Genomic DNA, 22900 nt, shown 5'->3' on the forward strand with positions numbered 1-22900 from the left:
GCTTTTTGGGGCTCCCTTATTGTTCAATATTCGCTTGGAAAAATGTAGCCATTTCTCCTGCAGTAAGTTTTAAGCCAGCCTCAGAAAATTCTTTGCATAAAATTCCTGATCAACCTAACATTCAATGGCTAGTCTAATCCACGAACTCTAATTCGTAGATGAATCAACTTTCTGATGAATATAAAGTCACATGAAAATTGAAAGTGTTCATTTTTGATTGCTTGTTGAATTACTGAACAACGCTTTGTTATGAAAATATCTCTAGTTCTTCTATTTAAAAGGTTGATGACTACAATTACAAATAATAGAGTAATATAAACAGGATGAAATATTATTACGGGACGAGTACCTCAATCCATTTGGCGAGCCATCTGTTTAGGATAGTGATCCGATGAAAGTTGTCAGCCTTGGCCTTCTTTGTGGCCACAACCCAGCGAGTCATTTGAGCCCAGGCTGAGAAGCACTTTTTCAAACTCGAGTGTTCACAATGCTTTTCTGCAATAAACTCATTTAGATGAGTGTCTGTCACCAGTTTCCGCCAAGGTCGCAATCCATACGAGTTCAAGGACAATTGCCTATTGAAGTCGTCCGCCAAAATCATTTGGTTTTGATACTTTTCGCTGAGCAATTGAAGCTGCTTCTTTCGGCCTTTTCGTAGCTTCAGTTGTTCTCGTCGTCTGGTCTGCTCATCTTGAAAATCCCGCTCTTTTTGACTCTTGATTTGGGCCATCTTTTGCCGCCTTTCGGCTGCCTTCAGCTTATGAAAAGCTGGCACCTCGTGGGTTTTATTCTGACGGACTTCCGGACGAAAGAGGTTGTACGGGTTTAAGCCGTTCAAACCCATATTGGGATGGTATAGTTTTTTATCATTGCTAATCTCGGGCAAATCAGACTCCTCCAAAACGCTTTCAAGCCCAGTCCATTCGTGCCTCAGTTTGGGAGTTAAAGATCGAGCTGAAAGTGGTATCGTATGTTTTCCGTTCCAATCATACTCTCCATTTCCATTCATCGGTTTGAGGACTTGATGGAGAAGCTCCTTATTTGTGATTGGGTGACCAGCCAGATATTGCTGTTTCATGACCTCTAGGTCATAAATATGGCGTTGCTGATCCCGGAGTCGATTCCTTTGCTCTTGAATAAGCAACTTTTGTAACTCGATTTTACGATCCTTGTCATTCTCAGGAAGGTCATCAAAATTGGCATTGAGCGGCAGTGACTCTGGTGCATGTCCAGTGATGGTTGGCAGAAGCTTGGTATGAATGTCGGTGGTTTCACCATTCATATTGCTAAACTCGGAATCACGACCAAGACCCCATTGAAATTCGAAGGTCTTGATGGCGCCTTCAGTCAGAGATTGTGAGGAATTTGGAATGTGCAAGTCCATAATTCTGGCAGATGTGGATATCAAAGTCTTCGACAAAGGCGGCTCTGTCCGGATGTGGTTTCTTCGCCAAGAGTAGGCGGTTTGTCGACCCCGCCTTATTGGAGAACGAACCCCAACCTTCACTCGATTCCTGGCAGTTTGAGTGCTCTCTATGTAGCTATCAATTCTTGAGCGGACATTGGGTCTGCGATGACCTCGATGTGCAGGGTTCAGCCCAATAAGGACCACACATGCCCTCCATATTCTAAAATACCGGGTGAGGATCATCTTGGCGTAAAACTCTTGCGCCTCAGTATTAGTTTCTTCCAACCGGTCCTGTTCCAATTTTTCCATTTCGGCTCGGCTCAAAACTTTCACTCGTCTCCATTCAGCCTTCCATGTTCCAAAATACAGTTCCAACACATTGTATCGGTAATAAAACTCGGCCTTGGTTCTCAAGCTTTGTCTGTGCTCGGCAAAGGCTCTCCAAACACTGAAATAGGGAAGGAGAACCAATTTCCGTTGCGTATCTCGGCACTTTGGTGAAGAGTAGCCCTCATCGCTCCAAATGGAAGAATACGCGCGCCAATCTTGGACTTGACCATTCTTCTCCATATCCCTGGCATTAGCTTGTTCCCAAGTCTTTCGCGGGTGTTGCGAGAACTTCCATTCTGAAGAATGAAGATTGATATTGAAACCATTCACTCCGTTCAAGCAAAGGCCACCGCCCAATTCGTCGAGTTGTTGGCTGCAACAATCAGATTTGTTCAAAGTCGAGCCCGAAGAAACCGAGGCTTCGTCAAACGAGACCTTGGACGCGATTGAAAGCTTCTCCAAGTGTTGGCGTTTGGAGACATCCATGGTCATCAATTTCACGGCTCATGTGGCATTAACCGGAGAACTTTTATGAGAGCACTTCCTTCCCATCACCGCTAAAGCCACAGAAATCTCATGATACCGTGCAATCAGTAAGGCTCCAATGCATTCGCATGCCACTCACTTTTTAAGGCCTCACGGAAAGATCATTAGACCAACCAAAGGCGTCCATTTATGATCATTCCACCTGAGACCAGGCCACGGCAATCTCAATTGATTGTTCGGACAACTAAAGTTGGGGGAGGAAAAAGTATTGTTTTCCTTGTCGGAAGCCCAACTTTCCACTTCCTTGCTTTTCCAGAAGCAATGAGAGGGATGAAGAGTCCAAATCCTTCTAGGAAAAATCCCAGGTACAGGAGGGTGCAATAGTGCTTGATCAATACCATGACTAGACGGACCTTAAAGACAACTATTCCTTACAGCAATAGGTAGGGCTACCTCTCTAACTTCCCTTTCAAACGTTAATGGGCATGATGGAAATAGAATGCCTGTTTACAAGATGGAAATTGAGCTGGAAAATGAAAGAGCTAGGCTCGAAAGTGTTGGCAAGAATTGTCGTGTGACGGTTCATGAGCAAATATTTTACAATTTTTTACCAAAATTCAGGTCTTGTGTTGAATTGAATATGTTCTAAAGTAGATTGCTTATCTCTTATGGACTAAAATACTTTTTTTTATCGGCGGGGTAAATGCCACGTGGTTATTGGTTTGAAGACTTGTCCCTTTGGCTAGCCTTGGTATTATGATTTTAATTTTTTCTGATGTTTAGTCATCCGGCCCTTTGCAACTCGATCTCTACATTTTTTTTGATGGATTAGGGTCAGAGAGGTGAACCTAGCCCGGTTAAAGAAGCCAGCCATTACTACATCGTCGATTTCCAAATTCTGTTAGGTAGTGTCATGTGCGGTATCAGTTTGGTCCTCCTTTGTGAGGAGACAAATAGCATCTCTATCAGGCTTGGAGAAGGTGCAAGCCACACATTTCATAGTTGGAAAGCAAATAACGAGTTTGAAGAAGTATTCATTGGTCCGTGAATATATATCAAAAGTGTGAAAGAAGACTACAAAGATATTTGTTGTCATTATTTAGTGAGCCCGATTAGATTTCTTGGGCTCGCGTTTTCTGCCTGGTTGAAAGATTTTTTTTTTGCATTCATTAAGAGCATCAAACCGTCGCTAATGAATGCAGCCAGATGAAGAAGCAATTTTTACACTGGCATGAGTTGACTGCTTTATCTCGGCTTTGTCAAAGCCGAGATAAATGTTAAATCGTCAAACGAGATCGTCCGAGTCAATTATCAATTTAAATGCGATTGTCCGGGCTCATGAGATTCTTACAGACTTATTTACGAATGAATGGCTCCATCTTGAAAAGAGCACCAATGAAGAGAAACAACACCCCTTAAATAACCAACAGTTTTCCTCATAGCCTAGATTTGTTAAAATATAGTACATTTATGGACAACAATAAAACAAGTTGGCAATACATTTTGGTTTTGCTTCCACTTTACATTTTTGTTTTGCCATAAAAATTCAAGGCATTCGTACAACGGATAATTGTTTGCCACATGAACTCAGTCAGACAGACGACTTTACCTTTGATTGAGAAACTTGAACCATAATGGAAGCATATTCAAGCATTTGTTGCTTGATAAATCCAACGACTTCAGTTGGTTTGGACTAGAAATAGGAATCAAAACGTAAATCCTTAAGGTAACTCTAAGTTAGCCTCATCTAGATTTTGTTCATAGTTTTGTACTTAATACAAAAATGAAATTACTTTCTTAATGACAAGCCCAAAAAAAGTTCAAGCCATGGTCACATAATTATTGGTCAATATACTTTGTGCTCAGCATGAAAACCCTTGAAATGGGCCCTTGGTAAAGGAATTCTTTTTCCAAAGTAAGGCGGAAATTCTTTTGGAGCGAGGCATTCCAAGGGTCAGGATCATAGTTTCACGAGAAATAAACCAATTTGTATGAAATGTCACACGGTGGATTTGTATGGATTTCGGGAGAACGCGAATCTGGCCGACAACTCAAATCAGGAAAGCTAGAACAAATGGACATTTCAACTCAGCCGACGATTTGGCCATCAGCAAGCTTCAAATTCATTTAAAAAAATATGAATCATTTTAAGCAAATGAAACAAAAGTAATCAGAGTGTTCTTCACTCGTGTGAGTTGGCCATTGGGTTAAGTTACCTAATGTTGTGAAAAAAACCTTTATTTACTTGGCTACAAAAACGTTTTCACGTATTGACCTCAAACAAGAAGATGTTGAATATGGGCAAAAAGTTAGGGGAAAGGGGAAAGAAAAGTGCCAACAAAGGTTGTAATCTCAGAAAAGAGTTCAAGAAATCCCCAAGAAATATGCAAAATATGAATATTTTAGATATATCCGTGCCTTTTGTATGACTCACCTAATGCCACTGTAAAAACAGTACAAAGCCACATAAAGTGCGAGTTGTTCCTCTCAGTTTTCAAAAATGTATGAAATAATATTAAGATTTTCCTAATAACTGACAGCAGAATCCTATTTACGAGATATGTTGGTTTCATCAAAACCCTTGCGTACATGGATTCTTGGTGGCCCTAATGGTCGTGATGTAGCAAGAATATATTATTACAATGTTGAAAAACCTAGCGATCCTACACAACAACATTTATTTGATGAGAACTGGTTTTAGCAGGATTTTTTACCATCCCCACCCAACGCAAGAGTAAACAAGCCTCAAACTAATATTTCAATCATGTCTCTTCAAGTGCTATTCTATGGATGTCATTTTCTTCTCAACATCATAGCTTGGATTTGAAAAAGAAAGAAAACTGAATGGCATTGAAACCCAAACTCGACCAAAGTGTCTTGATCAAATTTGTCTTAACTCAAGCCTCACTCTTAATTCTTCCAATCCTTACAATGAGAAAATAATGTCTAAGGGACAAATAGAGTACGTCCCCTTGTCCCAGTCTGCCAGACCTTCCTTACTTGTTTACTTATTTATATCAATAGACCTTTGCAGTGTGGGCGAAATTTTCTAATGACATTACAATGTGTCTCAATAAAACGCACGTTTTGTTATCAAAGCGTAAAAAAGGTTGATGAATTGGTCATTTTAGGGGATTTGTGTGCAAAAACGTCAAAAAGGTAAAAAACGTGGTTTTAGATGAATCACACGAAAATCCCAGCAGTTACTTTTGGTCATTCTAATGCTTCAGCTTTTGGCAACTTCTGTGAAGATTTCCAAAAATCTTCAAGTTTTTTTCATTTGCTAAGTAAGAAAGAAACGAAAATTAGCAAAGGTCACTTTTGAAGTCAGAAGAAGGAACTAGTAAAGAATATTTTTCGGCCTTTTGGGTTGCTACTGTTGCGCCATTTTGATATGTAATAAATGGGATTACAGTTCCTCTTTCGAATAAAGAACGAATCGATTTGATTTTCACGATTGTCGAAATTGATGAAACGGAATGGCTGGGGCATGGATAATAGAGGGAAGAAATTCTTTCAATTGAAATAACGATGATTAGAAAATATCACGAGGAAAACGTCATATTTTAAATTCATTCTAACCATCAAATTTGATGCCAATAGACGAAAAGTTACACTCCAAAGCCCCTGGAGCCAATTGAGCCGATTTAAGTTTGCTCTTGATTGGGGCAGATCTTCGATGACCGCTCCATATTTTCAAATCTTCGTAATGGATATTGTTCAATTGGAGGGACGGCATTTATTACACTTGGGCCCTATTTGAAGCCGACATCTTCTGGTCAAACGGGCATAATCAGAAGTACTAAAGAAGTGCCCTTTGAAAAAGGGACGCACTGTTTGGTGCAAGTTTGGTTTGACTGTACTAAAACAAGGTTGTCTTCATTCTTACATACGCACCTTCTTCAACTAGTTCGTCTTCTAATGCTCCAATCTTCCGCGTAACTGCTTAAAACGCCCGACCACATATTTGTCCACTGCTATGGGGAGTTGGTTTTTGTGGACTGTTTTATGTCTGCAATAAGAAATGTGGAAAGATAATGAATGTATTGATCTTTTTTTTAGATTTTCCTATAACAATTATGATCTACTTGAGCCATCAATGAGTTAGAATTGCCATTTTGCCTTGCCCTGGAACACAGGGTAGTTATAGAATTGCATTTCAGAAGATGTCAAATTCTGATTTGAAACTTACAAGGGTATTAGATGCCTCGTATTCATTCCCAAAAATCAAGATATTTTGAAACTTGCAAAATGCAAACAAAGTCGTAGAACTCAACCGAAATGTCATATAAAATGAGTTTAACTGACAAAACGAAATGAAATGAAAAATGTGAAATGTTTGGACCTCTATTCATACAATTCTGCGAAATGTACTAATTAAAAGCACACAACGTTTTGTACTTTAAAAAAAAACAGATAAATTTATCTTTAGATATTAAACAGAATGAAAGTAGCAAGCAGGTATTTTCATACACAGAGTGAAGCAGACGTAGCTCGCCCTAATGAAAGCGAAAACGAAACTTGCCAATAACATCCTACCTAGTATACAAAGAAACTAAACCTTCCAAACATCTGCGAGATCATTGTCTGGTCGTGAAGCTTTAGAGGCAACATTTGACCGAACTGGAAATTTTCGACTCGAGAGGATGATCAACATGGCCCGAAACAAGAATACACTAGGCATTGTGGTGTGCGTGAAAGAATCCGTGATGGTAGAAGCCCATGGTTGAATATTTGGATGGATGGTTGGTTGGTTAGATGGATGGTTGGAGGATGGTTCCCCCGCAAGCGAAAAGCCAAGAAGAGGAACTAGGAGCCCGGCAACACTCGATGGTGGTCGAGGGGTACCAAAAAAAGCGTCGGCCCATCGGGGAATCCAGAGCAGCTCATCTTCATATAAGTTCGAGAGATTCCGACGAAAGCTGTCTGTCCAATTGAAGTCGTGGTTCAAGTGAGAAGTGTCCAGCCATTTCTAGACTTGTCCTGAAGTTCAAATTTGGAGCAATTCCTACCTCGATTTGGGTCCAGAGTTCTTAAGGTTGACAAAAGGCTGTCCGGATATTGTCGAATCCTAAGCTAGCTGGACTGCAAAAGTTTTTGGAAAACTTGAAAACATGAGGTGTTTTCAATTCTTGGTAAGTACTACTTTTCATGCACTCTACATAAAACGTATTGTTTGCATTGTACTCTTGGTTATCAGCACGATGATCATAGAAAACAATTCGCATGGAATGTTGAAACTTATTGTGAGACTTGGACAATGCAAGACTTCTTGCCGATTTGATTCGATCTAAAGGAAGAGGTCACAAAAAAATCAGTTGCGTCCTTGTCCACATACCTTCATATCGAAGTATTCGATTTTAAAGTGTTCACAACAAATTTTGATTTTCAACAGGGATCAGAAACATGGGTAACAGTTTTTTATCCTTCACTACTCATAAATGCGTATATGAATATCTAGAATCCTAGAGGCCCCTATTATCATTTAAGATCACATACTGGCTAACAAGAGTAACTTTTCATCTTTTACGTTTGGACTGAACTATAACTTATTTTAAAATTGTGCAAATTTTTTTTTTGAAAAAGGCAATCACTTTCTATACGCCAAGATTCCAAGATGCTTTACATCGTATCTATACGAATTTCATATGGATGTTGTTGCATTGAGGTTGGCGCATTTATTCATCTAAAGGAGTCAAGATAATGCATATTTTGGGACCAAATGAGCAATGATGAACTATTGAGATAAGAATATTTTACCCTTTTTTCACAACTCAAACTAGCCAAATTTGGAAATTATGAATTGGGTTGTAACATTGTTATAAACTTTTTTTTCTTCTTTTTTTTACCTCTTAACGGTCAAATATTAGTACTTAAATGAGGTCCTTTGCTGAAGATCATGAGGTACTTTTCCATCGCTTAGTTATCGTAAAAAAAGCAATAGGAAGCGAACCATTGATGATGCCTCATGGACTCCAAAACAACATGAATGACGGTAATTTATGGCCGCATGATTATCAACTAATTGCCATGATTTATCTTGTTCGGGCCTCAAGTTAAAGCATGAAAAATGAAGAGCCTCCCGAAAGTATTCCTTTTCATACCTCATGTCTGGAAACTTCTCTCATATCAAAATTCACCAAAGAAAACATGATCTCTGCCCTAGGTTCAGATTCATTCCACGAGCCGTTTTTACTGAACAGTTACGTAATTCCTGGCACAAACAAACTCCCCAACGAAGTACGACACGAGAATTCAGAGAATCTTCTTTATTCATCACGAAATGGGGTGTGCTTTATTGGGATGCAGTTGAGGAATGTGGCACCTCGTCATTCCAGCAACACAAGCGGGGAAACCAAAAAGAACATATTAGTTCAGAGCCTCCCAATTCAAGGTATTCTTAGCTAATGACTGTTCCACTGATTTGAGGTCACCAATCAAGGAAATGAGTGTTGCGGTTTGCTGGCCAGCGTTTTTCTTGTTCAACATTCATGGTCCTTGAGCCTCGTTTGGGATACGCTGTGGTTCCAATGCAACTCAACATGAGATTATGGTGGCATACAAGTGTTTTCTTAACGGATTTACATGTGTAAAAGTGGCAACTCATGACGCATGAGATTGGAGGGTTGATGATGTGTGGCTGATGACTCCATGTTGGTTGAGGTCAGGTCGTGACGACAACACCTCAAATCCAAACCTCCTCCTTGCATGAATGAGACTTCTCAGCTGGAATTGGTGGAGGTTAACCAGTCAAGTGATAGATGAATAGCGAGTGTTTTGCCAGATTGCTGTCCGAAAAAGGTGGCCCATTCGTCTGGAATGGCTCTTTACTTGGTTGGGTGGAGGTGCCAAGAACGAGAGATAACACGAAGTTGGGATCACTGATTCTTGCTATTCCGACCGGATTTGTTTGTAGAATGTTAAAATGAAGATCGACACGATGATCCAAGAATGTGGTTGGAATCGGCTCCTCCCATCATTATCGTTTGCTTAAGCAGGGTTAAATTGCACATAGTGGGCAATGTTGATTTGATTAAGCACCCACAATTCAGAGCTATGGTTGTGGGATGCGGTCCTTCGCCATCTTCATCATTTAGGGGCTTTGTTGAAGCTATGCTAAATGCAAATCAAAACTGAACTTCTCCATTGAATCGATTGTCATTTTTAGAATGCAATTACTCGGCAAATTTCGGGCCCATGAACAATCTCGGTTTGATGGATTGGATTCAAGCATTTTGGTCACATTTAACGCCTTGTCACTTATCCGGACAGATGGGGGAATTTAAATTTTAATCAGTGAACTAGGCGAAGCCCTTTGATACCCTTGATGGGATTCAATCATGGTTTGATGAGAGTTGTAGCACATCATTTAGCAAGCCTAATCCAAATTTATCACCTGGGCTCAAAGTGCAGGAAGGCCTTGACTTGGTTTCAATCATGGGCAACGAGTTCGAAAAATATGTTCCTGGGAGTTATCTTGGGCTTGATAACCAGATTATAATCCCCGAGCTAGTTTGTTTTGCTATCTGTATAAATGACTTTTTGTTCTTCTGCGTACCATTGTCAGGAGTGTCGTATTCAAGGTCTGTTTGTTCTTGATTTTCCCCATTGTGCTTGCCAAAAAGTTACAAGAGGGTGCGAGATATTAATCAAAGAGGAATGGGATGGCATCTTGGAAGTGCATAAGCAAAAATGGTCTTAGTGATTCACATAGGCGAGCGTTATGTTTCCTTAAGAGTTTACTAATCAGGAACAAAACAAGTTTAGACGATAAAATATCAGTCTAAACTTTATTCAGAACTTATTTCAAAATCAGGATTTATATTATTACAAAAGTAAACGTAAAGTCCAATAATGTGTATCATAAGCAGAGAGGCAAGTTCAAGAATGACTGTCGTCAAGTAAGTTTATTGTCGGGATTTTTTAAATCACATTAGACGATCTCGCCCGTGCATTCAGAGCCATGAGTAATGCACAAAATACACTTTTATGGTAAGCAATGCCCAACTAGTACAATAAGCTACTGAGTTGAAAATCCTCATAATCATAGGCTGATAAAGAGGTCTGATAAATCTTTTGCACTTGGATTCCCTTTGTCTTTTCGGCCTATCATTCCCGAGACAAATGTGTCGACAAATATTGCTCTATTCTAAAACTTGCTGGTAGAGAAACTGTCCTACGCAACGTCCTTCAAAACACGGAAATATTTGATCAATTCATTCCACATCAAGTGGTTTCAATATGATGTTTCGTTTTGTGTCATTCAAGTCCACATTCCCGGGTATCTTGAAATCCATCTTGATCTTGACAAAGCCAAACTCCTTGAGGATGAATTCGGTCGCAAACATCCAAAGAGATGTCACAACCGATAGCGTTTTAGATCCTTGTACTTTTCGATAAGGCCCGTAGCGGATTACATAATTCACATACCAAGATGAAATCTGGACAATAATGCTCGAACTCCAGCTTTTCATCGGCCAGCTTGGGTACATTACATCGAGTTTCAATCAAATAATATTGGCCCTCTCAAATAGGTTAAGTAGATGGAACTCATGAAGGCAAAAATCAGCCATATTTGGAGAATGGTTTGCCCATTTGAAAACACATTCTCCCGAGATGTTGTTTATTAGTCAATTCCAGGCCTATTCCCATTTTGAGGTCGGACAATAGCAAGTTGCAAATGTGGGCCATAAATTTATTTGTTAGACCCTCCGTGCCTATTTCTTTGGAGCTATTCTATCGGATGAGATCGCTGAAAGTCACATTTGCACTTCTAGCTCCAATAAAAGAGATATCAATATTGATACCAGATAGACCTATTCTTAAAATAACATGAAAAACTTTGATATTATTCTAGGTCTGACCTTAAATTGATGACCTTCCTTGGTTTAAGTGTGAAATGAAGCAGTTGGTCCTTTGAAATTCGAGTTCTTCTTGAAAAGTAATCCTCATAAATGAGTTGATATCAGATTAATGAGTGCTCCCATCAGCTGCCTCAGGCCAATCCCAATCTGAGTGTAAAAGTAATGGTCTGAAACTATTGTAAACCATCTGCTTGATTGCCCGCTTCAAACAAATTCAAGCGGTGGCTTTAGAAGTCTTCCGCTAAATATCCCACAATGGTTCTAAGGACATGAAATGAAGGACCTCCGATGAAGAAGGTCCTATATACTTGGCCTCAGGTCCTTGGAGAATGATGATGACCAGGTCGAAGTTGGCCCATCAATTGATCAATTACTTGGCATTCGGAGTGTACTTGGCCACCAGGGGGCCTTGCATTCAATCTTTTGATCCAGTTTTGCCGCGAGGGTGATGCTGTTATCTGATTACTTCTTAAGGGGGAAGTAAGCACACACTCGTACGTTAATGGTCAAGTCAATGAGAAAAAAGGCGATTTTGGCGGTTGGAAATATGTTTTTTGATAGAACACAAGTTTTGATTGAATACTTGTGATGTGTTGTTCAACATTCGAATTGCTCATCAGATAGGGTTAGTGAGAACATCTACTGTCAAAAAGACTGATGGTTCCAAAATTTTGTTTTCTAACAATGGTAAGACATGCTTGGAATATTAGGGGTCAAAAATTTTAGGAATCACATTGTATGTCGTAAGGACACATGCCTGTTGATGCTGGGATCATTATTTATCTCCCTTAGCCACCAAAACGATGGGATTTTTTGCAACCCTGAAGGGGTTGTTGATAGCATTTTGATCATGCGCTGAAAGGTTTATAGAATTGGCCCCTGTCAGCCTGGAGATACAAAATTTCAATGATAAACGTCCTGTTGTGAGCCAAAACCAGGATTTATTTTCAGATCGGTCAAATTCTTCATACTTACCGCAAATTCTGAGCTTATTTTGATGCCGAAGGGTGACTAAAGTTCTTGCATCTTCGTGAGTACTCTAGGAGAATAATTTCGTTTTATCACTTAACGAAGGTATGGGTCTCTCTTAAAATTTGATAATTCATTTAAAGAACAATAATCATATCTTCTACTGACCTTACCAATAATATGCCAAGCCCAACTCCTTTATCGGAGATCAAATTACAAAGTCAAATAGAAAATTGACACCCTATCATTCGTCAGACGCCAACTTGATCCCTTTTATCGATGGGATCTCTGTTAAAAGGCTTATTTAGAGTCTCTGTTGGCTCATGGAAGCCCCATGCTGATTTCAAATCCCTCAAGGTCATTCCAATCTTTGGAGACTCTTGTTTCACCTAAAGATTACCCTCAATTCCTTCTTCCCAATGGATCTTCTGCCTGAGGGTCAGGTCTAGATTTGAGCGTCACGTTATCGAATCTTGGCCATAAATCCAGGTCACCTTGAACTGTAATAGCACCGATTACTCGGTGGTCACTGAGGAGGATTCCACCCGAATGTTGGAATTGGACACCATCAAAAGTGAGCAGAAGATAACAAGAGATGAGTCTTTAAGTGTTGTCTGGGAATTCCATTAGCACGGATCTGGATGGGCTCCAGATCTGGCTTCTTGTTCTCCTAAAATCGACAGATACTCGATAAATATGGTGTACTGCAAGGTTACTACTTCGAGCACACAAAATATGTCATGAGCCTCCTTAGACAAGATCTTTGAAACATGACATAATTTGGCCCATAAAACTAGTAGTTACACTAGCTTGAAGGTCATAGGGGATGTCGATGATTAGATAAAGTAACCTATTCGTCATAAAGTACATCATTTTTCCATTCACCTAGAAGCACCTTCCAAGTAGCAGTTCACTCATCTTTTAGTCTTCATTCTCCCGAGGGTTTAAAACAGATCACGAGATCATTTGAACCGCGATCAAGATCTCAGATCTTGATGTTGATCAAACTTAATGGGCCGTGAATTACGAGATTATGATGATGATTAGACAAAAGCGTGACCGGTGAAGTGCAAAATGCAAAATCGCCGATACCAGTCTGAACTGACCTTGAGGTCAATTGGCAAGATACGCGGATACGAACTGGGTTTGTGGCTCATCCACGTCGGAAAAAAATGCCCTCGAATTCCGACTTCTCAGACCGGTTCTTTTCCGCCCCCGGGGATTCTGTGCTCAGGTCATCACCAAATGGCGCATCTTTTTTGGCTTTTTGTTCTCGCCTGTGAGGTTTGTGTCGGACTGGTCAAATGTGGTACCAACTTGTTGAACATAAATGATGGTGAGCACGTCAGTGAATTTCAAACAACAGAACCACTACTACTTTTACGGACTGACGTGACCGACTGACTCGTTGGTTGAAGTTGCTTTAAAACAACCTGTGCGAGATGGAATGCAACAGAGCTCGCTGTCAATAATAGTGGATAACACGATTATTGACCATCATATTTTTCTTCTCTTCTAGGTAAGTTCTATACCCCGGGAAGACTGGTAACTTGTGAGCCTTTTCAAAAGGGTTTAATGTTCACTTGAAATGAATCAAATGCGGAAGAGATGCAACAAATGCCTTAAGGTGTGCGTATTAGTGGGTTCAATACTAAACGGTAATAATGATTAGGACTAGACCACTTGTGGGTTCTTATCCCTTTGCAAGGGATTACCAGATGGTTGGATTCGGGGAAGACAGTTCTTGTTTGGTCTTGTTTTGGGTTAGGGCCCACGATCAGAATGTGCACATTGTCGTTTGGCACCATCCTTGGGCAAAAGGACCATTTCTTGCTGACAAGGGTTTTATTTGATTTTAACAGCTCAACAAGGAATAGAAGACGCTTCTGCAATCTGAGATTTGTTGCTCCTTTGTTTTACTGTCAATTCAGATTAGTATTGAAACGCAACAATTTATGCTGAATCGATCCCGCAGGTGCATTGCTGTTTTATTGACTTTTGGAGCACGTTAACGTCATGAAAGCTGATTTTGACGAAAATGGTTCTTTTTTAAATAACAGCGCCCACGGCTTTTAAAAAAAATAGAATGTAGCCTCCCCCCTCAATGTCAAATGGAAAGATACAGAAGTAGCGGGTTTGAGTTTTTCCGATCCAACTAAACGCCTAATACATGATTCTGCGTGAAATCGCGTCACTTCAATTGCTTGTGGTAGTTTAAAAATTCATCTTATTATGAATTAAATTCGCTGGCAACTGCTTTCCTCAGAAATTTAAGCAAGTCGGATTGTTGTAACAGTGTCCACTCTTTCTTTTAATACGAAATGTACTCGATCATGAGAGGAGCTATTCAAGAAGTTTCCACCTACTGAGAAGAAGTGCATTTTTGACTTGTCTAGGATTCAATGAAAACTATAACAAGAGGTTGCGTGACTTGGTTCATGATATTGACGCCGTGATTTTTACGTTGAATTGTCTGAGTTAAAAAGGAATAACACCTTTAAAAACTTCAATTGCTCAATCAATATAAATATCAAGTTAAGTAATTGAAAGAAGGTAAAAGTTTATCCTGGGAGCAAATTTAAAAGGGAATCTTCATTGAGAACAAAATTTACACCACCCTATGTGCCTACAATGGAAAGTCAATCTTGTTGAAAGCGTCTTGTCCTAAAGCTAAAGCCCACTTATTTCACTCGATATCATGGCGTGGAGTTCACATCTGCTACAGTCATCATTATTAAATAAAAAAAACAGAATAGTACCTAGATTGAGGTCCAACTCTAATTTTCAAAAAAATGCGCATCAAAGTGTGATCGTAAATAGGCGATTCTGTATTCCGTGCTTCAAAGCAATTTTCCTGGTGCAATGTACGCAGCTATCAGTTCTAGCATATGTCCAAGAGAAGTCTTTTTGAAGTCACTCCAGGGGCTGAAGATGTATGTAGGAATGTCTCTGTGAAAACAAATTCCACCAGATGGCAGCTCTGTTTTGCCATCAGATCCTGATTCTCGTAAGAGAACAATCACGAGTTTACGAGGTAGAAACTTGGAAGCAATCCCACTAAAAGGTGCCTCCCCGGGTATAGAAGAACCATACATAGGAACCGGATTTTCTTGAACTATTGCCAGACCCTTGTGGTCTAAAGCCCCTTGTCAAGTTCATCATTATCTACATCAATCGTTTTTTCCCACATCCGACTAGAAATTTCCTTTATCGGATGGACGAAGGAGTCAAGAGAGGGCGTGAGTAACTATTTATTCAATGCCAGTTACTTTTTTGGATAAAGCCTATGAGAAGAGGCTTGAAGAATGTCGACATGGTCAAGAAGATGTCATTAGACAGTTTGTCTTGTCATGATCCTGAGTTTCAAACGAAAAGTGAGGCTTGTCCAAATATCACTGGATTCAAGAAGGCAGAAAGCGACTAACAAGAATTAGATGCTAACCATGTGTACTTTGTGTAATCCAGACTTGGCAGAACTACTTGATGACATACACAGTTTTCAAGGTATAATTTTGCCTCGAAATAATTAAAGCAAAATTCAATCCGTACTAATCTATTTTCTGTTCAATAGTGACTGGAATCTTACCTCTCACTCATGTGCACGAGAACAGAGAGCCATGAAATCAAGTTTCAAACAATGGTGTTAGGTTTCCTTTCCGTTGGTTGCGAGTCAAAAATACCCATGAAAACTGGTTTTCATAAAAGAACATTTTCAAATTTGGTTATGATCTTTTTTTGGTGGGAAATTGAGATGACTTGAACTAAGAAACTTTTTTTCATGCCGTTTAATATGCATGTATGGAACGCAAGTACGCTTTGAAGCTTGTGAGCTGCATTCTGAATAATAATCGATATAGGTGTGAAAGTGGATAACAAAGAGCCCTTCCAATAAGATTATTGGGCAACCAAGTTCAATCAAGTTGAATATGAGTGAAACCTTTGATATGTTTTGTGCGTATCAAACCCAATCATGTTAGGTGCGCTGCCGATAATTCTTTTGACTTGCAATGCCTTTGGCTTCTTTCATTGTTCATGTCGGCCACATTTTATACAAATCGAGTTATCCATCTAACTTTGGTACGTCTTGTGGTCACTTTCTTCATTTAAGTAGCCGCTTTGAGTCAGATTTGGAAACCTTTTCTAAACCTTGACCGATTGACCCCCACGCCTTTTTCCTCATTCCTCATTGATGCTTCTTCGCCTAGAGCTAATTGGAAGTCTTGCTGCAATTAGCCCCGAAATGGTTCTCAAGTAGAATTACAAATAAAATATTTTTCCTTCTCTTTTGAAGGTAGAAAGATCGTTTTATTTCCAAATGGCAGCAACTAATTTCTGTTTGGCCTGAAGTGATGTCATTCATTCCACTTGCAGATGAATATCTCAATAAGGGAGAAAGTTGTACGGCAAGATACACGAATCCAAATTTCGTAAATGAAATATCTCTTAGTAAAGCTTGATGCACACTATATGCCTATATAAGCCACGAAATAGAGACCCCCAAAAATAGAAATAACCAATCCCATCGCTTTGGTGCATTGCTTGCCCTTCCGAATGCGTCATAGTGGACAACAAATCGTCTAATTCTTAAGTAAGAGCAGGGTACTACTTCACTTCCCCTACATTTCCTAAACTAATCAATTTAGGGTGCTTTTTAAGGAAATTTTTTGATGTCAGCATGGACTCCCTGAAAAAGCGTCCTTTTGGATTACTATCGAGCAGGAACTAGCTAGCTCAAGAAGAATAAAAGTGGTCGTCACTTCAAAAGAAAGTGGATGTGGTAACGTGTACGGTAAACGTAAAAGCTCGGCTACCAGTATCAACTGACCTCTATCAAATGAGTCCCTAGTTTACCAAACAGTTTAGCATGTTGGTGTCCCAAGAGTTTTTGAAGTTTCTTTGACGGGGAAAATAGTTATTTGTTCAATGGGTGTTGATTTTTTTCCGCGAGGCTTATAATAATGAGAAACTTTTGCCTGATCAGCATTTCTTGACATTTATAGAGATGGTACTTTCAATAGTTTCTTTGAGTATTTTTTTGTTGTTGATGATTCTCGGGTTTGTAACCAAAACAAGGGAATGATTTACAACACACTTTTACAATCCCATGAGAATAAAACTTGTTCAAACATCTTGAGTACATTGTTGATATTTTATAATATTCTTTTTGACATTTGATCCAGTTTTGTAAGAGATTTTTTGCTGCATTTTTGGAGGTTCAAATGGACTTAATTACATCTTGATGAGGCTTGTTTTTTCATCTCATTTCATTTTTTTTCAAAGAGTTACAGAGTCATCAAAGAAAGACTTTTTTCTTTAAAACCTTTGCCCTGCCAGATATGAAGATACCCCCAATTGTCATTTCTTTAACTTTAATCAATCAAAGTTACTCTTCAGCCTCTACTTAACAAAAAGCAATTATCAAAATTGAATTAGATAAAGGCACACATTAACCTTTTGTTCTTTAACTTGGAAAGGAGAATTAAAGTTTCGTTAGACTCGCCTTTCATATTTTTTTTCCTCTCAAATAACCATTGTAGATACCAAGGATGCCGAACTGTGCCAATGAAAACCAACATATAGGTTGATATGAATCAAACAATACTATGTAATTTTTTCTTTTTGAGGTTTTACGTTACCAGGAACAAACCCTATAGTATTAAGTATTCTCCTCAAAATATCTGGCTGACAATTCAAATGTTTCACAGTCCAAATCTGTATTGAGAATAGAAAAAGAAACGGTGTCTTCTATCGTACAAAGATATCCATTTCTTACCGTGCTCATCCAACAGGCTATTTATGAAGCCAAGCGTTCAAAACCTTCCCACGGATGTTCCGGTGACTTTTTCTTTGACTGCGAAGGTCGTACAATATAGTCAGGGCAAAAAAGTTTCATCAAAAAGTAATGGATAGTTTGTTCGCGGCTTCTTATGAGAATGCATTGGGCATTAATTTGAGAGGTGAATCCTTACCACAACTGTAGAATGCAAGCAAACTTTCCTTCTATTACTACATCTTAGACTGGAAAATACTCTGTTTTCACGATTTAAGTTTGATAGGGTTATACATGTGTCCAAGTCAAGAGTGGGCCTGCCAGTAATTGGAGTTGACCACCGTGAAGATCATTCGACTCTTTTTGAATATGCGAATCTTAATCGTTTCCCGGGGCATTACACTGGCTTAAAAGCAATAGGTGAAACCGAGTTTAACTCGGCACATTGGATGCTGGATGGAAGTTGAAAGTTCGAAACAAGTTTCTTGCTGCTCCTCTTAATCTTCTATATCGTGACCACAGAAGTTCCATTACTGATATTTCTGTTTTCACTTGTCCTTGAACTTGCTCCGAAAAGAGGACCTGATTAGTGATTAGTTTCCACAGACATTGTACATAATCAAGTGAATAATCATTTTTAGTCGCACCCGAATGAGCTTCCGAAGTCAAGGAAACTTACAGTTGAAGTGATCAGTTAGCCTTGAGACTTCAACATTGTGACATGAAGACAATCCAAACCCAGAGCAATCCAGTCATTCAGGCTGTCAAGGGGCATTGTTTAATAATAATAAAAAAACCAAGTCAACGTAAAACGAGGATGCGACTCATGAAGGAACTTTCTTGCGCAATGACGCCTCCTCCATCACACAAACGAGTTTTGACGTTCAAAGCTTCGAGGGACTTGAAGGTTTTTTTTTACATACGAAGATTCGGAAGCTAAAGCCCTTTTTATCAAGCTTTGCTTTTTACTGTGCGTGATTACTTTCTACTTGAGATTGAAATCGCTAAAGTTCTGCTTTTTGGGCCGGGGTGCCATATTGATTTCTGAATTTACATAAATTTCGACAAGTATGAAACAAAAGCACTTTGCGGAGTAAAATGAAAATAAAAAAAATGTATGCATATTTTGTATCTTTCAAGACCTGTTTGATGGATTCTTTCTTGGTATTCACTTAGCCAGTTATTCACCAAATTTACGTACATTACAATGCAAATTAAAATCCAATATATTCCCGTTTGACCTTTTACGGACCACATGAATTGTGCCTAATCCTCCCCTTTCGGTTATTTTTGAAACCAAAGTCATTCCGTCGTCATTGACACCCGAAAGAATGAAGGAGCACGCTTCTCAGACATTGAGCACGTATCTGCTCAAGAAGAACTGGTCTGTTTTTGTAATGGAAAGTCCAGGAGATTCCTGTTTTAGCCTCGTACAATTGCATTGCTCGATGAGCCCCAAAACGTGGCTATTTCATCATGACACAAGTAATCAAACACAAGGAGACAAAAGTTGGATAAAGCTGATATATTTAGAGATCTAAGACAAGTTTTCATATGGCATTCTATCACAAGCATTCTTCACAAGGGCTGAAATACACCTTCAGTATAACACGTTCCTTGCATTGGAACCTATCTAATGACTTGATTGGATTCGTCGTTATCTTCTACCATATTGTCATTTTTGGCGTCGATCACTTGAACTTCGCCGGAAAAGTCCTCCTCGTCTGTAGACTCATACTCATAATTGTGTTCTTCATCAATGTCATTAGCGTGATTGGTGGCTTCGGTACCGACATTCACGCTCTGAACCACCGTCAAAGCCTTCACATAACTCCACAATTCTCGGTACTTGGCTCGACGAATGCCGAGATTCACCAGTGAGGGCTCCATTGTCCGGAGCTCATCTTTGTGTTCAATGACCTGTTCACGGTGGTTAGAGGTGTCCAGCTCCACCAGAACCAAAGATTTACCTTTGCCATGAACGGGAAGTCTGAGAGCCGTTCGCACGGACGTCTCGGAAATATTGACGAGCTTCAGGACCTCTTCCACTAGGTCCTCTTCTGTTTGGTCGATGTTGGGCTCGGGTAGACCTTCGAGCACGAGGATGGGCAGATCACCGAAGGTTTCTGTGGCCTTAAGAGTGCCATTACTGTTCCTGGCGTCGATGATTTGGATTTCGGACACGTCCAAATCCGGAAGTTCGTCCTGAGACTCGGCTGCGGCTGTGGCGGTCGCGACATCCTGAACGATATCGTTGACGTGGGTTTCTTGGCAGGTCCGATCGAAGGTGTCATCGCTGAATTTCTCACGAACCACTCCTTCACCGCCCATGTTTTCGTTCAGCTTCTCGAGGAATAAACCCGTTTTACACAAGAGCACTTTCGGTTTGAGCAACTCCTCTGGTTTGATCCGGCCCCAAACTAGGGGATCATCCGGATTGATCTCCGCTCCACTAACTCCGGATCTGGAATGATGATTGCAGATTTTTTATTATCATACAATTGCTGGGAGTCTATCATCATGAGAGGGCTTTTAATCGGTTATCATTGAATTTGCAAGCTCAGTTTCAAGTTACCTTGAAAGTTGGTGAATCAAGCGACTTCCGTTGTTTTCAAAAACCACAAATAAGTTCATTTTTGCCACACACTCTGCATATGACCAAATTCATTTTTTAATTCTAAATTAGTTCATCAAAACTAGACATGAGACAAGAGCTTCGTTTACAACGGGGCAACCTGACAAAGATTACGAAAATGATAAAAAGCAAAAGCAAAACTCGTCACTATTGGAAAATGAAAAATTAATGAGGTTTTGATTTCCACGGTTATATCTCGCTATATTCATGATTCATGACAATCACGAAAAAGAGAGGTTTGATTAATGCCCATTTATGGTATAAAAACCATAAGAATTAGTCTTTTTACTCACTTTCGAATCTCTGCTGATTTTTCCAACGTTTTCCGAGGTAATGCTGCTCCTTCATATTCATTGGCAGTTTTGAGATGACTCCACCAGTCTCCACAATCCGGAGCCACTTGACTGCAAACCCCATCAAATTCGTCTGCCTTTTTGTCGCCATAGCCGTATCCTAAAGCTGCAGATTTGGCAAAAGGATAAACGGCCCCTTTACGGCTCATAACATTGGTAGCATCCGTGGTCATATCCATTACACTGCAAAATAGATCAATTATGGGTTTGTTCATCCTTATTAGCGCTTTGACACTTTGAAAGAGTCGTCATCGAATTAAGGGGAAGATTTCATTGAAGCCCATGGAAGGCAGATTGCAATTTTGGCATGTCATGCTTTAGAAAAAAAGCCAAGTCGTCACGGATATTTGAGAACAATGACGACCATCCCTTTAAGAGCGTGGTCAGGTTTAATCGATAACTTACTGAAAGACTTGTTGGATCGGTATCTTGTTCCAATTCTGAATGGCAAATCCAATGACCCGAGCCACAAGATTGGGGGCCACTCCGCCTTGCCTCTTTTTAAATCCATATGGATTGATATTTAGTCGATCCCCGATTTTTTTCACAACCGACATGACGGCATCTCCAATCCATCTTAATCTTCCTCTCCGTTGAACGATTCGGGGAATTCTGACCAGAGTTCGTTTGACCGGGTCATAACGCTCTGTCGTCTCAATCACTTCACCCGCAAACTCTTTGCACAACGTCCTTTGTATGCATCCTTGATGTACTTTATCCGCCCCCAGCACACCTCCCATGACATTTTTGATCCCTTTCACGTAAGTGTTTTCACCAAAGGTATTGACAATGTTAGGGATGATGTCAAATTGGCCGTACTGACCTCTTGTGTGGTCCACCCAAATGATCACTACAAAGGTCACGAAGTAGCCTTTCCATTTGGAATTGTTCATGTTGTCACTGTGGCACTTGTAATGTTTGATCTAATTGCTAAACTACCAATCGGTCACCTTGAACAATCATATTCCTCACAGGCGTCCCGCAAGCCACTCACTCTAGCACCACATGATTAGGATTGCTTTGCATAAAGAAGTAGGCCTTCTACATTGAAAGCGTTCAGATTCCAAAGTGAACCCAGTAGCGAGTGATCGTTTTTCAGTAGTTGGTGATGATTTAGGGTTAGCCTCGGATTGTGTCTGATGACTCGAGAGACAGGATATTCTTGGGTTTGTCTGAAGCGTTCTCGTCGACCACATGCAAAGTGAGCCTAAGACAGAAAGACTCTCTTTCGAAGCGAAGAATCAACCGTCTCTTTCGGTACAGGTTTGGGTAGATCTCAAGCCGACGGTCGTCACTATTTTGGGCCTCTCAAGATCAATCTGGTGTCCTTTCGTCTTGGCTTGCGGTCAATGGAAATTTCTCCGCCGATGCCAAATGCAGACCCTCTACCGCTATTTGTACGCCATTGTGTAAGGTACTCGGAACCAAGTACCTTAAAAAAGTGGAATGCTCTTTTTACCTTGACTTGCGTGCGTTTGACTCCGCCATATTTCGAATAGTTTCAGGCAAGAATATCGATTTGAATGCACAAGCCGGGAATTGAATAAAGCAGGTGAAACCATGGGGATACATATGATCACATTCTTGCCCTTGAATTGGATTACGAAGTGTATAGCTTCAACACCAAGGTGTTAACACGAATGCATAATACATTTTTTAAATTCGAAAAAAAATTATGAACGAAACCCACGAGTAAACGATAATTGGCACGACGTGTGGTTTTATAGGGAAGGCTAAATTTAAGAGAGACTTGCCCTCCAGAAAATGATCAATCTGACGGAAACCCTTGTTAGAGGAGAGATCATCTGTGTTGATGACTTTTACTACTATACTATTGTATGTTCATCAAGATTGGCTGATGGACAACTTTCATCTCAAACCAGCTTATCGTATGTCTTGAGCGTATGTATAACACGTGGGCGCCACGAATCCTGATTTGTCTACCCTTAGAGGCAACATTTGGCCGTTCTACAAAAAAAAAACGTTAGTGAGTATAAGTTTCGGCGAACAAAATTGCTAAGACCTCCGATTGAAAGGTAGTAAAAAGAATGGAAAAAGTGTATGATTTGCCTCAAAAAGACTATC

The 22900-nt window shown here is 39.9% G+C and overlaps 3 protein-coding genes across 5 annotated transcripts in view; 1 reads left to right on the forward strand and 2 right to left on the reverse strand.

The window, feature by feature from the left end:
- LOC131889923 (uncharacterized) lies at positions 1-12138 on the reverse strand. 3 transcript variants are annotated; one of them, XM_059239148.1, is made up of 3 exons: positions 12064-12138; positions 6122-6236; positions 1-2034 (listed from the first exon to the last, which is right to left on the reverse strand). In XM_059239148.1, exon 3 carries the CDS (start codon positions 1976-1978, stop codon positions 335-337), a length of 1644 nt encoding a protein of 547 aa, XP_059095131.1. In that variant the 5' UTR covers positions 1979-2034; positions 6122-6236; positions 12064-12138; the 3' UTR covers positions 1-334. The 3 variants fall into 3 exon arrangements, with proteins under 3 accessions (XP_059095131.1, XP_059095132.1, XP_059095130.1); XM_059239149.1 differs by lacking the exon at positions 12064-12138 and adding an exon at positions 11463-11691; XM_059239147.1 differs by lacking the exon at positions 12064-12138 and adding an exon at positions 11397-11691.
- Positions 7012-22900, forward strand: part of LOC131889922 (uncharacterized) — a 25104-nt gene continuing 9215 nt past the window's right edge. Inside the window, exon 1 of the mRNA XM_059239146.1 lies at positions 7012-7359. Within this exon, the coding sequence (XP_059095129.1) occupies positions 7339-7359 (21 nt within the window). The 5' untranslated portion in view covers positions 7012-7338. The remainder of the gene's footprint in view (positions 7360-22900) is intronic.
- LOC131889924 (uncharacterized) lies at positions 19174-22511 on the reverse strand. Its single transcript, XM_059239151.1, has 3 exons — positions 21221-22511; positions 20756-20998; positions 19174-20291 (listed from the first exon to the last, which is right to left on the reverse strand). Exons 1-3 carry the CDS (start codon positions 21706-21708, stop codon positions 19457-19459), a joined length of 1566 nt encoding a protein of 521 aa, XP_059095134.1. The 5' UTR covers positions 21709-22511; the 3' UTR covers positions 19174-19456.

This window comes from Tigriopus californicus, chromosome 11 (assembly GCF_007210705.1).
Source record: "Tigriopus californicus strain San Diego chromosome 11, Tcal_SD_v2.1, whole genome shotgun sequence".
NCBI lineage: Eukaryota > Metazoa > Arthropoda > Copepoda > Harpacticoida > Harpacticidae > Tigriopus > Tigriopus californicus.